This window comes from Sturnus vulgaris, chromosome 5 (genome assembly GCF_052056855.1).
Source record: "Sturnus vulgaris isolate bStuVul1 chromosome 5, bStuVul1.hap1, whole genome shotgun sequence".
In the NCBI taxonomy this organism is placed as follows: domain Eukaryota; kingdom Metazoa; phylum Chordata; class Aves; order Passeriformes; family Sturnidae; genus Sturnus; species Sturnus vulgaris.
In genome coordinates, this window is record NC_142247.1 from 25203908 (window position 1) to 25221848 (window position 17941).

Sequence of the window (17941 nt, forward strand, 5' to 3'; positions counted from 1 at the left end):
TCTCTTGTCCAACCTTCTGCTTGAAGTAGGGTTGGCTGTAAGACTAAACCAGTTTGCTCAGAGCTTTATGCAGTCAGTTCTGAAAACTTCCAAGAATGGAGAGAGCTTCTCTGGAAAGTGTGTTTCAACAGTGTGTTTCTTTGTTCATCGAAAAATTTTTTTCCTATGTCCAGTTGGAGTCTCCCTTGCTTCAATTTAGGTCTATTGCTTTTTCTTCTCCTACCATGCACAACTGTAAAAAGTAAATGGCGTCTACTCCTCTTTCTTCCTCTGGTAATCAAGTAATTTTATCACAGAGGCCAGTCATGGTGTTCAGCCGTGATTTGCCCTTGGTAAATCCCTTCTGATGGTTCTAAATCACCTTACTCACCTTCCCTTGTCCAGAAAGGATTCAAACAGGTTGAAGTATGAAAAATACACTACCTGCAGTTTTCTTGAGATAGAAATTTTCATAGTGATTTTTCAAGCTTCTTCAAAATAATCGTGTATACACCCAGTAGAAACTCAAAGCTTGTTAATAGTGGTAAGAATGTTTCTGTGAACAGTTGTTTCATAACCTGCAGTTTTATTGCAGTTTTATTAGTAAATTTCAAATAGTTTAATTAGGGAAAGGTTTATAATTTTTATCCTTACTGAATCTAAAATAAAATGAAACAAAAAACCTTTAAAGTTTGGGAGTTCATTTGTTTTAGTATATGTTCAAACTTCCTTTTGTTTGATGCAGGAGAGTGAATGCAGCATCTTGGGCCGCTAGATGGCGAAGTGTGATTATTATTCTTATAATTTGAGCCCAGATAGTCTAGAAGAACTTTTTTTTCTGAAGTTAAGAAATAACTGTTGAGCAGACAGGAAAGGTATTTTTTTAATGTAGAAGTTATTAACTGAATTCTTAGGATTTAGTTAGTTTCTTAGGATAAATGTGTGACTAGGATTTAATTAGATATATACAGTTCTTGTACTTGGACTCTTGTAGGAGTCAAAATACCTGTGAAATTTTCAGATCTTAAGGCTCATTTGCTGAAAATAATCTCCTCAATTTCAATAACACCTTGTGAAAAACAGTCAACAGGGGAACACCAACAAATATTATCTCATTTAGATTTCTGTAATGACATGCTGATCTCCAGATTGAAGAGAGATGGATGTGATGGATGAATAGCCATTCGGTGGATAAGGAATCAGCTGGATGGACACAGCCAGAGTTGTAGTCCATGGCTCTGTGTCCAGGTAGTGGATGGTGATGAGTGGGGTCCCTCAGAGCTCACTCTTGGGACTCCTGCTCTTCAGTACCTGCACTGATGACAGACAGTGAGATTGAGAGCAGCCTCAGCAGGTTTGGTGATTGGAAGCTGAGCTCTGCAGTTGACACAACAGAAGGAAGGGATGTCATACCTGCCTTTCTTTTCCTTGAGTTTAAGGATCTGTCTTCAAGTAGTTTGCTAAATAGGAACCCAGTGCCAACTTCAGAAGAATACCATTGCAGGGATCAAATAATGGATCTAGGTGACTTTAAATCTATGACCTGTAGAATTTGTGCTTTCGGATAGCTTTGAGGAATAAGGTTACTCAAAGTGGGGTTAGGATAATGGAGAACCATCGGTTTTTATTGCCACTAGTAGTAGTCTTCCAGCTAAATTAATTAATTGATGTTTTTAATGCAGTTAGATTATACTGTTTTATAATTAAGATCAGTTTTTTTGCAGAGACTGCTTTCACAAAATTTGTACATTCTACATTAGGCAAAAATTGGAAATAATACTGTGCATCAACTAATTTTGTTCTCATTTTCTTCAAAGGTTTCATGGTACTGTATTTTGGGCTCTATAGCAGGAGGAAGTAATACAAAAGTAAGGTTAAATAGCAATAAACTTCAAAATTCAGGAGAAGAGGTAAGACAGAGGTACAACTTCTTTAGGTAACTCTTCCTCCCTTCCTCTAAAAAACCCAATTGTCTAAATCTTTCTATCTGACACATTTTTAAAAATCATATAACTGGCTAAACGTTTGACAAACTCTTCTATCTTTACACCAAAAAACTTTCAGGAATCTTTTTTGAATAAAAATTTAAATTACTCAAAAGCTTCAAGTTAAACAAATCTGAACCTTATTATTACTATGTTCTTTTGAGTGATCTCTAAGAAAGGCAAAAATAAAAGAAAGTATATGAAGTATTTCTAGAGTGTGCTCCGGACACTGTTCTTTCCAGGAGTTAAAAAAAGGAGAAATTCTAAACATATAAAAATTCATTACTCTTCTTAATTGTGTAACTTCTATCAGCTATTTCTTCTAAAAAAGACATTGCCTTATTTAATTCTGGCAGCACGATAACGTAACTTTTTCAATAGCCTTCACATTCAGATACAGTTTATTTGTAGGTTCATGCTCTTTCCCTTTCATTCTGTGAACATGTGGTATGGTGAATCATCCCACACATCTTTAATTACTTATGACTGATCATGTTGACTGTGTTAGTACTCCTACGTTATTTGTTCATTACAATTTGACCTTTAATTCTTTTTTTCTTGGTTTTTTGGTGTGGTTTCACATTTTTAGGTAGATTTTTTTTCCTTTAGGATCACATTCTGGTGTTTCTGCACAGACTGAGAAAGTTCTGGTTTTCATTCACTCATGCCTGCTATTGCATTGTCTTCCTGTATGACAAGATACAACGAACCATCCAAATACTGTGCATTTTGTGATTAAAGAAAGGAGCAAGAAAGCTTCAGCATGTCCTCATCAGCAGATTTTTCTGTAGTCTAACACCTCACTGATCACCTCAGTGATCATTTTTATATCTGGAAATCTTTATGAAGAGTTCTATTCTTTGCAAGGCAGGTCACATGTGCTTTGTGACAGAAGAATGATCTCCACCTCTTTTGCCTGATGTTTCAGGCTTTCCAAGCTTTGTAAGCAAGCTTACATTGATAGGCTTATGTTTGGTGATGGAGAGGGAATCTTCCCCTTTGCACTGTTCCCCTGGCTCTCTCAGGAAAGTGTATGCTAAGAGAAGGTGCTTGTAAGTACTGGCGGTAGAGGCTTTGATGTTATTCCCGATACTCTGATAATCAAATCCACAAAACCAAGCTTCCTGTGATGTATAGGGAGTTAGTTTCAATATTCTGTCCCATATCAGGTGAATTAAGTTTTTTTGACGGGTGACTTTCACCCCACTTCCAGCTGTTTTTCCTGTGAATTTTTTGCAGTCCAAGCCAGACCATCTTAGCTCTGACAGGCACTGGAGACACACAAACCTGAGGTTAACCATAACACCTCTGCAATGGAACTTCTGTTTGCCTTAGGATATGCTTTTGCAAAATGCTGGTCTACAGACAAAGTCTCTATCTGCTGACTCTAAGAAAGAAGTTTAAAGTTCTTGTGGATTGAATGATCTATAAATTTATCATAAAGGGATGTTGCAGACTGTTGTACACTTATTTCTGGTCTGCTGATTCAGGATTCAACCCCAGCATGTGAGGGCATTTCAGTTGTTCTGAGGTCTCCTTATGAAGGACAGACTGTTTGAATAAGAGCATTGTGTTGATGCTGCATTATGCTGAGTTATGCTGCGTTATATGCTGCGTTGATTCTTATGTTATCCTTCCATTACTGGCACTTGTTTCTTGCTTCAAGACCCTTGAAGTCTGAATCTTCTTGTGTAAGTCAGCTTGGTCACAGAGAGAAAGGTGGAAAATCCTCTTAGGAATGAGCCATGATGTTAAAGTGCAGGTATCCAATTACTTGAAGGAAAAATGAAGATCTTGAAAGTATGTTGTTTGCTTCACAGGCACCAAAGTGCTTTTAATGGTGCCAAAAGGGCCAGAGATATCTCTGCCTATATCTAATACAAGAAGGTGGCATGTATGAAGGAGAGCAGTATGGTCTTTGTCTTGAAGCACAGCTCAGGGACAGAATGTTTCAGCTCAGTGACTGCAAGCGTGGACAGTCACTGTGTGAATGTTCAAATGGACACAAGTATCTTAGAAAAAACATCAGGTCCTGGTACTTAACTGTTCTCTTTGGTTATGTGCTCTGTGTACACATCAGCATTCTAGAGAAAACTGATGCTTTTTTACACCTATCATTTCATTGTTTTCTCATCATTTTCAAGAATTTAATACAAGAATCTAGTACATGGCATGCTGTTAATCTAGATTGTACTTTGACTGTATCCAAGACCATTCAATAGTTTGTTTAATAATAAAAGTTTAGAATTTGGATTTTTTTTTTGTATGTACAGTGAGTATAACTAGAGAAATATTTTTATTGGTAGATACCGGCCAATGGGAAAATTCTCTTAGAAGTAAAAGGATTAGATGCCAATGAGAAATACGTATTTGCTGTCGCAGCGTATTCTTCAGATGGAAAACTTATTGGAGATGCTGTTGGGCAAATGACTAAGCCAATCCTTGCCTATCCACCCCTTTCTGCTACTACTGTTCGAGCATATCTAACTCAGGTAGGGTTAGAATATGATAACTGACACCTACTTTCATTTGGTTGTAATTACTTGTTTTCAGTGGTTGTTCTAAAACTGCATCTGGTAACAGCTTGAGACCTTCTTGCCAAAAACTTGATAAGTACAAGTCACATCTTAACATAAAAATAGTATATCTAAGTAAGTTGATTCTTAATTCAAAATTATCCTAAATGTCAGGTTAAGTGGAAAGGACTCAGTTTTCTTACCCATTTCTGTTTTAGAGTCTTCATTTAACATCTCCTTTTTTTTATATATTTTTTTTTAAATTTTTGTGGTTGAGACTATTAGAAATCATCTTTTTAGTCATTATGGAATAAAAAATGCTGTTGAACTTAGCAGTTATCAAAGCCAACCATTTTCATATTGAAATTAGTTTTGTAGTATCTTTGTGGAAGACCACAAAGGTTGTCAGATCATTATAATTTTCTGTGTTCTTACTGAAAGATATTTGAAACAGATTGTGACACAGAGAAAAGTGAAAGATAGATAGATAGATAGATAGATAGATAGATAGATAGATAGATAGATATCCCTATATATAGATCATGGGGAACAATTAGAAGCTTTCCAAAAATATTCCAGTATTCCAGTGTAAGATGTATTCACATGAATTTATGCCTACTTGTTTGGCTTAGTTTGCGTCCTGTTATGCAGAAGGGCATTCTGCAATATTAAGAAAAGAAAAATGAACCAAGATGAATTTATATGCCTTCAAAAACTGCAGCACAATGCTTGTAAAGTTTTCCACAGAAGGCTGTTAGATGGGTCAGCAGTCAAGGAACTCCTTTGCTTTCTCTCATTGTAAATCTGAGCCACACTAATATTAGTAGAATCTGATTGTTGCTACGTGTATTTTGTTCAACTATGTCAGAATATTCTTAGAGAAATTGTAAATTTGCATGTTGTGGGGAGTTTTGAAATCTTATTGATCCTATAATTTCATCTGGCTTGGTTATTTCATGAGCATGTCAACTCACTGCTTGTTTGTTTTGTAGGTGGCCTATCAGACGGGCAACTTCAGATTAGCCAGAGCAGCATTTTCACCAATGTGGGATTACTTTGTTTCAGATTCTTCTCCACTGCCTCCCAATGCAGCTGTTATTTCTGCAAGTAGTAATTTGACTATTTCTGAAAAAAGGTAATGGTGAAACAAAGTTATAGATAATTAATTAAATATTATTTTAATTATTTTCTTATTATAGATGTGCACATTTTATTTAGAAGAGTTCCAAGTTGTGGAATTTTGTTCAGGCTTGTGATATGAAAAATGTTCTGAAAAAAAGGTTTATAATTAGCAGAGGATTTTTGTTATTTATGGAACTGCTAACATTTGCACACCTAATTCTTTATAATGGCTGTTTTCTTAAGATAATTGTGAAATGTTTCTAGAGTGGGTACTAGTTTTGTGTGATGCATTTTCATATGCAAAATGTATCATATGCACTGGATTCTTGACTTTCCAATTAAGGGAGCAATAGATCTCAGAAATTGTGAACATTTTGTCAAGAACACCAACCAAAATAGGTAAATGATTGCTAAGCTTGTTTTGGAGTGGCTATATAATGTGCCAGTAATCTTTGCATATGCTAAAGGGCTTTAGAGATATTTAAAATTAATTCTTTTATGAAAAACTTTCAGATGTTCCACCATAAGTATAGAAGTTCATAGCCCAGCTAGAAATTTTGTGGTTATGTTTACTGAAATTCAATAGGTCCATGTTCGGAAACACATCAAAGCTGAATTTATTCCCAGATAAAAGACATTTTTATTAATTAATATACATGAAATATTATAAGAATACTTTTATATGATTTGGTAATGAATCACCATCTAATATAACTAAATACAAATAATCAACTTCACTGTCTGCTCTTGAAATGCCACCAAGTGTCTGATACCAGACATACAAATGGCACCAAGGGTCTTGATGTTACATTCCATAGACATAGCAACACTTGGGATTTACACACAGCCTGTGGACTTCATGGATGCTGGCAGATAACCACTATACATCCTATTTCGTGACTATGTGGGCTTTTTTAATCTATCCCTGGCCTAGGCAACAAAGCAGGAATATTCATTGTGCTGTTTTCTGCATTTGTTTTGTTATTACTGTTTTTCTCATAAGCAATTTTTTTTAACACATCCAGCTCTGGAGATAACATTGTAATGAATCTATTTTCACATAAATCATATGAAGACAGAAAATTTTAAACAGCTGTGCAGCACAGTTTCAGGGATTTTGCTTTTCTGATGGTTATGGCCAAGCCTCTTTATGTGGACACACTGTTAGAGACCTAGGAAAATTACAGCCAGGAAAAATCATTCCCAGGCTGGAGTTTCTCCTGATTCTCTCACAAATCCGTTCCCAGGCTGATAGCTTGTTCAGTGCCAGTGAGGGAGATTTTCTCCCAGGATGATAATTGGGTCAAAATAGAATGGAATTAACAACATTAGATGAACACCTGGTACCAACTGTGGGACTCATCCTGAAGTACTGTCCCAGAGGCGCTTTCTCAATTATTCAATGAGCTACTGTCTTGTCTTAGCTCTGCAGAACATGCTATGAGTATGAATCGTGCTCTCAATAAAATGCTTCCTTCCTATCCTGAGGGATGACCATGTAGCTGTGTGTCTTATTTCTGCCTCTCCAATGGGTTAAATCCCTAACCCACATCTACATCTTTATTCTTTTTTGCAATTAACATGGAAGATTCTCACAGCTGCAGTATCAGGCAGTTTCAGTTTACTGAGCAGCAGGTAAGAAATTGGACTGGCTGAAGGGACAGCAGAGGGAGCCTGAGGGAAAGGAAACCTGTGTTTCCTGCCAGAAGCCCCGGTGCTGATATCTTGGTAATGTCAAGTGTGTGAATGTGTCTATTTGATCTTCCTTCTCGAGTTTCAGTCTCTTTCAGGAAATACGATCGAGGAGAAGAAGGAATTTATTTCTTGTACTTCAAAACCATAGGATTTTTCCTGTAACAAAAATATTTTAAAAATACAGCAAGTACAAATGCCCCCTCTGTCCCCAAGGAAGGAAAAAAACAACCAAAAAAATATCTTGACACAAAAGCAGGCAAAATAAAAAAGATTATTTTGAGACTTGTAATACAAGACATTAAGTGTTGAAAAGGAGTCTGTTACTAATACCTAGTAATGGACTTCACAACTGCGTGTATCATTGTCAGAATACAGAAGAACAATGTGTAAAAGGAGACAGTGAAAATAAATAAGCTGTAGCATCTGAAGTTTTCAAAGATAGTTCAAATTTAGTTTCCCTGGATTAGATAATGCAAATACGGAAAAGCTATCTTAGATTAGTAGAAAGTGGATAGCAATTTCAAAAGAAGTAATGTTTTTATTTATTTCGTTTTTAATTTAGAAATTTTAAGCATTTTTTCAGTTTTATATGTAACTCTTATTTCCAGAAGAAGTTATAGTAATCCTTTCTTTCCATAATTTAAAAACTAAAGATTTGATTTTATTATAATGCAGTGTCAGGCATGCAAGATCTGAATCATAATTAACATGCTTTTATCATTCTTTTGCTTTTGTATTTTGTAGGTTACGTTTTGAAGCTATATCTCAGACTTCTCCTGTTACCTTGCACCTCTTTTTGAGGAATATATTTGCTGTTTCTGACATTAATGTCATGGAAGGAGCACTCTTCTGTGATTCCATCTGTTCCAATGAGATATTTTATAAGGAGCAAGTATGTGTGGTTTAAAATAATATACTGGATTTGATTTTACTTTTTCATCAGCTTTATTTCATTATTGCAAGATAGATGTGGCAACCAACTAATCCTATTTACAGAGTACTCCATTTTCTGTGGGTTACATGGCCTTTTTTCTGAAGTATTTCAGAAGTTGGTTATTTACATCCTGCTGCAGTTACGGTTTCTGAATCAGTTATTACCTAATCGAAAGCCCACTGATTTCTACTAAGGAAGATTTTTCTTAGCTTCAGTGGTGGTAGACTATAATATAAGAAAGAAGTATAATAATTGTTATTTTTGTCCTATTAAGATCTACCTTGAGTTTTAAATTCTAAACATTTCTGCTATTTAATACATGTATTTTAATTAAGCTGTGACTTCTAACAGGGTTTAATGGTTTTAATATACTAATATTTGATTTCAGGGTTTTTATAGTATAATGGCATGTTAATTACAAAAAACACCCTTTCTTTTTTATTTGGATTGTCAAGCTTTGCCTCCTGTTTTATTGCATTCCTATTCTATTATTTTCTTTGCAAAAGTACTTGTAAAAAAACATGAGCAGTTGATTATTCAGTAACTTTACGAGGTCAACTCTCACTTGCAAGGACTGCAACAGATAACTTGAAGGGATAGGAAGGAATTACCCTTCCCTTACCTACTCTGAGAAGCTAGCTTGTGAAATTTCCAGTCCACATACTTTGAGGTTATTAATCAACCTCAATTTGGAAATTATATGGGCAAACTCAGAGGGCACAATTAGATCAAGAGCAATCGTTTCCTTTAGTATCAGGTATTTTTTAATATACTTCTAACAGGTTTCAATGTAAATTCATTTTTAGACTTTCATCTTACTTATTGCTTATCCTACTTTTTAAACTGCAATAACATCTTCTTCCACTCTCAAATGATTTAAACAACAGAGTGCATATTTAAATAAAAATGTGTTTTTCTTTTACAGGTTTCTAGATTAGCAGAATGTGAAAGAATGATTGTGGCAATTGAACTTAGCAACTGTTTGAACGATGCAAGTTACACCCTGCAGTCTGTTGTACAATGTTATGGCCTCCTTGCCCCACTTATTTATCATAAGATTTTTTCAGTGCCAGTAGTTCAGGTGAGAACATTTTAAGACAAAGCAGCTGTCAGGTCCTGCAGTTATAATGATTCGAATTAAACTTATAATAGGCAGTACAGTTGGAGAGCTAAATATCTCTAGGCTTTGACTTCTTAATAGCTGATGAAAGAAAAGCCTTTTAGAGTTTTATATGTTCTCAATGCATATAAGTTTGGTGTAAGCTGCACACCTTCTGCTCTCAGATATGGTAAAGTAACTGCAGAGTATCGATTGTTTCTTCAGGGTGATTGTTGGTATTTTAAACTGTAGCAGAATCTACAATGTAATTTCTACTTCAATGTTATTTGCAGATGGCAATTTTGAGGAAAGAAAAGCAGCATTTGCCTGTGTTGGGTTTTTTGTTGTTTTTTGGGGTTTTTTTGGAACGTTTGCTTCATATGCAGTTTTGTTTTCTTTTTAAAGAAAAGAAAGCTATTCAGTGTTTTGATAATTCAGTCTTTAGTTTTCAGGCATGTGCTCCTTTCCAGAAACAAGCACCTTCTCTTCAAAAACAGAGTACCTGAATCTTCCCCTGCCATTTATGAAGCAGCAGATGTGGTTTTTAGATTCAGCAAGCATACAGTAGAAACATGCAAATCTTTTTCCTGCAATTAGGTAGCCTTTTTAGGTAGCAGCAAAAAGAGTTATTTGCTCTGTGAGAAAGGGTGAAGTGACTGCACTGCAGGTGAGGCACAGACCAGCAGCATCTGAATATGGCAGACAGAGATGGATGTTGGTAAAAGGATGCACTGACAGTCAAGAGAACATGAGGTTATTGGGCTGGCCCAGAGTGCCTCCAGGAGAAAAAGTCAAGAGATGCAGGAATTGAAGCCAGATGCTGGAGACAAGGCTACAACACAGGTCCAAGGTCCATCCAGGAGAAAGAACAGAAGACCAGCACAGCACAGCACAAGCAGGGACTGAAAGCTTGTGCCTGAGCTTGATTGGCACTCTTGGGCAGAGGGTATGAGGGGAGCTCTCAAGTGAGGATGCTCAGGGAAGGACTACTGGGGCACTTAGGGCCCTGAGAAGTTTTCAGGAGTGCTTAGAAAAAAACCCAAACAAACATCGATTTGAATACAGGGATAGCTTCTTGATTAAGACATTGTTGGCTGTGGTGTCCTGCTAAAGGTACAGCTAGCCACTAGAAATGGCTCCTGTTTCAGATTTCTTAATTAAAGTGAAAAATAATTTAGGCACATGTTATTTTCATTTCTGATGGACAGAACTGGGGAAAGAAGTATTTTATTTTTACAGCATACTGGAAATATATATTTTTTCCCTTGAAATTCTTACCATCTCAATATATTTTTAAATGGTCCTACAGTAGGATTATGTAATGAATAAAAAATTCTTGGATTCCATGTTAGTTAAATCAGCAAAAATATCCATCATGGATCTGTATATTAATATCTGGGATTTTATGTGAATATGTAGTTTATTCCCAAGGGCTGTGGTTGAAATCTTGACAGTGTTAAATTAAATGGAAATTTTATTATTGGCAGTTGTACAGCTAATGCTAATGAATAATCCTATTCATTAGATTTCAAAGTATTTTTAAAGTTCACCATGAAATACAATGAGCTGTACAGAGGTACAAGCTTGTAAGTATGGTCCAGCCTCCAAACTTTATTTTAACCCTTGTATTTACAGATCCTTATCAAATGCTTGGCTGTTCTCCAAGAAATTCCAAGTGCTACTTTGCAAAGGAGACAGGAAGGATGTTACGAGAGTATTCAGCATATGATAGCTTGTACTTCATATCATACAGCAAAGGTATGGTGTGTATTTTTATGCTTACAACTTCATTTGAGATATATTTCTTGTCATTTTGAGAAAAAAAAAAGAGGTTTAGTAAGCTGGCCTTCAGAATGATATCTTAGAGAACCAGCAATCTTAGATAGTAAAGGCATACAAATATTTATTAGTATCTTTGAATCAGTGCATTTTTATAACAATGACATTTTAACCTTTTACAATTTATTCAGAAAATAGTCTGTAACTATTAGTCCATGTCATCAGATCTACATTTTATATCATTGTGTGTATTTTTACATTTAAGGTAGTACTATTTTCAATAAGACATACATGTAATATATAAGTTTAAAAGTTTATTTATTGCAAATAATCCATATTTGTAGTTTTAATCAGATTAACATATCTGTTTTAGTTGCTAATTAGATACAAGGGACTTTATACTGTTTAGTCTTGCATGCTGGCAGGAATAATACCTTGACTTTCAACCATAATATATATCTGTAGATGACATTTATGATTCAGATACTCAGTCTAGTGATTGACTCAATTTAGTGAGATAAGGAGAAACATGGTACTGGATTTTTTCCCTTAAGTATAGAGACATCCTGCAGTTAATTACTTGCTATCATAAATGTGTGATACTGAAAAAGTCGGCTTTCCTCTAGCTTTGGGTACACCAACTGAGAGCTCATACTGAAGCTGAGCTGTGGCTAATAATTTGAGGGATTCCTCTGTGCTGGTGATTCCTCAGCTTGGTCTTTATAGGAGCCAAATGTCCGTGCTTACCTCACGAGACCAGACCAGCATCAAACAACCCTAAAAATGCTCTGCAAGGTTGGCATGGCTCTGAGGCCAGGAGCCAAGGGCAATGCCATGGCTGGCAGAGCAGCACGTGGTATCGGGGTTCAGCCAGGCATCCAGATGATCAGGTAAATTTGGGGTGATGAGGGAGGTCAGATGTGAAGCTGGGAAGTCAGTCCACAGGTCAGGATAAGGCCTGGTGAGCTGGCTAGGGTCAGACAGAGCCCAGCAGGCTGGTCCATCATGATGGCAACAGTCTGAGGTCAAGCTCAGAGGTTGGTCTGTGGGCCAGCTGCTCAGTCTAGTGAATCCATTGCCACACCCAGGCATGACTTGGACCAAGCTGGACACCAACATTTCTGCCATATAGGAGCCAGCAGGAACTGTAGGTTTAGAGCTAAGCTGAGAGGGAACTCCTGGCCCCACAGGCATAGGCCCCAGGTGAATGCTATCAGGACCAAGAAAGCCTATTAGAAGCCTTGAAACCTTGATTAAGTGTTTGTTGTTGGATTCCTCAGGTAAATGACTACCACTTAGATTGCTGATTTTTTTTTCCCTTAGAGATAGCATTTCAACAGGATAGCATAGAGAATAGCAAAGAGAATGAGTGAATTGCAAATGCTTCTCATTAAAGCATGGTGTATGTTTTTCTTTTGACTTACAGTCTGGTCATATACTGTGTTTATCCTAAGGTAATCTATGCACTTAGGATCACAAAGGCAAAGATCCTAATGTGAAGTTAGCTTGCACATAGTAGAAGCACTTGGGCCTCTAGAGCTCTATCTAAAGAAGATAAAACCATCTAAAAAAATTCGTTACACTTTTCATTTATAAATTTTGTAATTTAAAAATAAATTTCACCAGTCCTTTCAGTAATACAGTTGAGACTTTAAAATGTGCACCTGATACCAGAGAGGCAAATGAGGATCATTTAGTTGCCCTTTATGTTCTTTGATAGCAGTACTGCCTGAGAACAGGGAGAATGTCAATCACAGCAATAGATACTTCTGGATAAATCTTTCTATTCTCTGAGGGATAGGCTGAGCAGAAGCAGAACGCATAGATAACATATCTGCAATTCCAATTATTTTACATGTCTACAATCCTGGGTTTTTTTATTAAAAGAAACTTGCATATTGAGTAATTAATTTCTATTTAAAATATTCATGCATTTTGACAATTTTAAGTTGAGAGTAATGAAATATTACATATGTAAACTAATAAACTTGTAACAGATGATTCTTTTATAGGTACTGCATTCATGGGAAGAGTATGAACTTGCAGTACTTATCATTAACTATGGGAAAAACTTGTTGATCTCACCAGCAGTTTCACCCAGCCTGTCAGATGTGAAAACTGAAGAAACACACACTGGCAAAGAGGTAAAAGTAGTTGCTCTGGTTTTTACTTTTTCTTTTCTCTAAATTCTGTATTCTATTATTTTGAAGACTAGATTTATTAATTTTTGTACTAGAATCATTGAATGGTTTGGGTTGGAAGGAACCTTAAAGATCATTTAGTTCCAACCCCCAGTCTTGGGCAGGGACACTTTCTACAAGCCCGGGTTGCTCAGTGCCCCATCCAGGTCTTGAACACCTCCAGAGATGGGGAGTCCCCATGCTTGACAAAACATGCTGTGCTAAAACAATCATGAACAGAATTTTTATTTCATCAGAAAAGAAAAAAATAATACAATATGGATGAAATTATAAGATACAGATTTAGAAGACTTGGGATCTAAGCTAAATTCTGCTATTGACAAGCTGGTTTTAGTTTAGTTAAAGCTAAGCTTTCATAACAAAATATTCAATATTTCAGAACTGTTCTTCAAGGATATCCCATTTAGCTGCAATGGCAAAAGCGGCAGAAAATCTGAGTACTCTTGAATCAAGTCTCCTCAAACTGACAGAACCAGGTGGGTGTACTGTTGAAACACTTCTTACTTTTGTCCATGGAGTTTTCTATGGTTTGTTTGTAAAAAACACATTTACTACCTTTATTTCTTTTATCTTCTATGATGAATCAACTAAAGCAATAATGATCTTGGTAATGATCACCTGGTAGTGATGTGTGTATTCATATTTTTTGTAATTTCCACTGGAAGACTCATTTATTCTTTAAAAGGAATATTCCTTTGTGAACAATTATGCAAATATTTATGTTCTCCCAGTCTATTTAAATTGGATTCCATGTTATTTAGGCTTGTTTTGTCTCCTTAAATCAGAAAATGCAATGGCAAAGACTACTGTCCATTTATACCTTGTCTTAATACCCTGCCAATGCTAGTAGTCATGACCACTGCAGGAAATTGTATTGGAGAAAATTCTCTCTGAAGAAAGTTAACAGAAATTGTCCTTTTTGTGAGGGAATTGCATGCATACTAGTATTTAACTACCTTTTAACTCAGGAATGAATATATGAATTTTAAAAAGTCTTAGAGTCCAGATCAAGCACAAGAATTTTCTGCCTAAGATGAATTAACAAGTAAGAATTATAAAGAAAATTTGGTTAGAACTTAAACTCAGAGACATCACTGATTTTTTTCCATTGTATTTACATGGCATCTTGTACTCCTTGGAGCCTGGATAGAATTGTAGAAGTATAGGTTGCAAGACATTTCTGGAAGGTATTTATTCCAACCCCCTTCTCAAAACAGGTACAATTAGATCAGGTTGCTCTGATGCTTGTCCAGTCAAGTTTTGAATCTTTCTGAAGAAATAAATTTCACAACCTTTATGGGCAATCTGTTCCAATAGTTAACCACTCTTACGGTTAGAGAGGTTTTCTTCTTATGTGTTTGGAATTTTCTGATTTCCGGCTTGTTTCAATTGCCTGTTGTGCTATCAGTGAGGACAGTCTGTCTCCACATTCTGTATTCCTCCTGTTAGGTAGGTGTAGATTCCTCTTAGCCTTCTCTTCCTAGGACTGAATAAACCCAATTCCCTCAGCCTCTTCTTGCTTTGTCATGCACTACAGCTCCTTATCATCTTGGCTGTCCTTCACTCGCCTTGCTGTGCCAGGTCCTGCCGTGCTGCAGTGCCCAAACCCAGGCACAGTAACCTAGATGTGCTCTCACAGGTGCTGAAGAGAAGGGAACAGTCATGTCCCCTGACCTGCTGGCCATGCTGTTTCTAGTATAGCCCACTGGCCTTTGCTGCAAGGGCACACCCCTCACATTCTAGTTATCATCCATCATCTCTGTATATGCATTTGTTCAGGATAGAAAGTATTCTTGTGAAAAATAGGATAAGGGGTGATGAAAAAATTCCATTAATCTGTGCAATAATCCTTCGTTTTTGCTCACGTTGGTGCCTACATTCCTGCAGAACAAGTCACATGAGGAAAGAATTCTGTAAGTAAATTGAAAATCATGTTGATTACTTAATGAAAGTTAAATTAATGGATTGATCAGTTAAAAAAACCCCACATTTTCAGTACCTGGCAAATAATTGATCACTAAAGTCTGCTCTGTTTCTGAGATAGCCTATTTGTCAATAGTTTCAGGACACAAATTGAGAAAAAGCCTTTTGATGTGGCCATGCAAAGCTTACAGCTCTCCTTATGAATAGATGTGAATGGTTTAGGGCAATGTTGGGCATGCTGTTAGAAATGTTTTTAAAAAAGCCTTGTCATAGGAAATCCTTATAATTGGGTCAACACTTAGGTTTCCATTGGTGATAGTCTACAAGAAAAATGGAAAAGAGCTGAAACTGCTTCTTTCAAATGAAGAGAAAACCAAAACATTTCACACACAGTGCCATTTCAATTCTGAAATTTCAAATATTTTCCCATTAAAAAATTTTTGGGACCTATTTTTCTTTGCAAAAGTGCTTATTTGGAGCAACATATTTTTGAACTTGTCAAATGGGAGAGAGTACTAAGAAACGGTGTCCTAAAAAGAAAATTTGAAAATGTCTGCTTTTGCTGCTGGCAGTCCTACTTAATTGGACATTATTTACATTCAACAGACCTAAATTGACTGTTCTCACTGGAGGTTGTAGTTACTGATGCACAATTACAACTGGTTCTAGAGTGCATTTTTAATTTTGCTTTTTTCAGAGATTTGCTGCATTGATGTTTTTCAACCATAGGACTTGCCTAAGCACAAAATTAGTTGGTTTTGTTTCTTTATAAAGGAAAAATGACAAGTAGTACATGTAACATTTTTTGGTGCTCATCAGCTGGTAATGCAGTTGTGTTTAACTGTCAGAAGCTTGAATCCAAGTTATTGTCCTATATATTCTGTATACTATTCATATATGTGTATTCTATATAAAGTATATTATTTATAGAATATAAATTAATTTCTATACATATATTTATGTAAGTACTTAGTTTAAGAAATTAGAATCCTCTATCTGTTTACATTATCCATATGCAGGGCATGAATCATCAGTCACATCTGTAAGTTCTTATTTAAATTGTACAGCTACTTACATAAGAAGAAAAGACCAAGCATTTGAATTTCTCTCTGGATGACAGTGAGAGATTTAAAAGCAAACTCTGTGCTAGAGAAGGAGCTTTTAATTGTCAGTTATATGGAGTTATTAGTCAATAATAGTCAATTACTGTGGAGTTTCTATGGTGTATTCTCACTGCTTTTCATAATGGATTTCATTTGGTTATTGATGCAGGTCCTGGAACACAACTTACAGGAAAGGAAGATCCTTTGTTCCTCTACCCTGTAATTTCATGTTGGACATCAGAGCGTGCTTATCGAGAAGGTAGGGATAGTTGGTGTTTATATTAATTGTAAAGCTTTCTTTACTTCAGAAAGTTGCCAGTAAAGCAATCTCATTCTTGCTTGGAATAAGCTTTTGGGAAAATGTTATCTTCATTTGGTTCTCAAATATACAAAATCAAGTGAAACATAGCTATAGAAAGTTCTCAATATAAAAGCATTGAGAAGTGAATGCTACCAATTATTTGGGGTCTTGATGCTAAGTATATAAAATATTAATATTTTAAATTGAATAATGTTTGTTTTCTAATAACCTTAGGAATAGGTAAATTAAAAAAAATTGTGCCAAGTTTTTGAAGATTCTCTTTGTATGGAATGTTCTTTTAAAATTCAGATACCCCATTTCCACATTAAATTATTCTACTGGAAGGGGAATTCCCAGAAATCTCTGTCTTTATAATGTTTGTAATTCTAGGAGTGTATTAAATAGCATGAGCTTGTGATTCTGGATGCCCAATCACAAGAAGCATTTAGCAACTGCCATTGTGTATCCCTGATTTTAGTGTCACTATGAGCATGCAACGTGACATAAATAAGTGCTTTGAGACATACATAGCTGTAATTCTACCTGAATTCAGAATATTCTTACAACATAAACTTCTGTGTTATTTGTTACTTTATTTCAGTGCTTAAATTCAGAGGGCAAACACGTTTCCTTGAGTTCTTTGTTCAACTTTTGCACAAAGTCCTGAATGAAGAGAAGTTTCAGTGTGTTCTGGAGTGGGCAGACAGTGTGGAAGTTTACATGAAAAGGTAGATCTCTGTTACAGCAGTAGTGAAAAACTGCTACTTAGGCTCATGAGAGTCAGTTATAAAAGAAAGTGTAAGTTTTACCTGTCAGAAGACCCATCAGGAGTAATTTCCATGATTCCTAGTCTGCAGAAGTTCCATGAACACAGAAGATTACACAGCTTCAGTAAATACTGTATTGTGACCTGACTAGACATGGAGATGTAATTGTGGTGATTTGGCATGTTATTATGGGGTGGTGGCATAGCTTGGGAAGGTATGATGGATTAAATCAAAAGCAAACTGATCAGGGCCTACTATAGTGTAAAAAAAATTCTATGGGGAAAAGATAAATGGAGCCAAATTGTAGACACCTGAAAAGATCTCGTTTTTAAAAAGGCATATCAGTGTTTCTCAGCTATGAAAGGAAAGTAATCAGTGAAAATGAGATATAGATTTTAGGGAACAGGAATTGTGGTTACAAGAGACCAAAACAATAGATGGGAAGAAATTCTTTGCATAATTCTGTAGTATAATTTGGGTAATGAAGAAAACTGTTTTGTTTTATTAGGTATTAGGAAGGTGATATAGTTGTTATAT

General features: G+C 35.8%; 1 protein-coding gene across 1 annotated transcript in view; it reads left to right on the top strand.

The window, feature by feature from the left end:
- Positions 1 to 17941, top strand: part of CFAP54 (cilia and flagella associated protein 54) — a 102449-nt gene that overhangs the window by 31866 nt on the left and 52642 nt on the right. The window contains exons 22-31 of the mRNA XM_088166104.1: positions 1797 to 1889; positions 4271 to 4456; positions 5473 to 5615; positions 8042 to 8189; positions 9157 to 9312; positions 10966 to 11088; positions 13122 to 13253; positions 13690 to 13786; positions 16506 to 16595; positions 17239 to 17365. Coding sequence (XP_088022230.1) covers positions 1797 to 1889; positions 4271 to 4456; positions 5473 to 5615; positions 8042 to 8189; positions 9157 to 9312; positions 10966 to 11088; positions 13122 to 13253; positions 13690 to 13786; positions 16506 to 16595; positions 17239 to 17365 — 1295 coding nt within the window. The remainder of the gene's footprint in view (positions 1 to 1796; positions 1890 to 4270; positions 4457 to 5472; positions 5616 to 8041; positions 8190 to 9156; positions 9313 to 10965; positions 11089 to 13121; positions 13254 to 13689; positions 13787 to 16505; positions 16596 to 17238; positions 17366 to 17941) is intronic.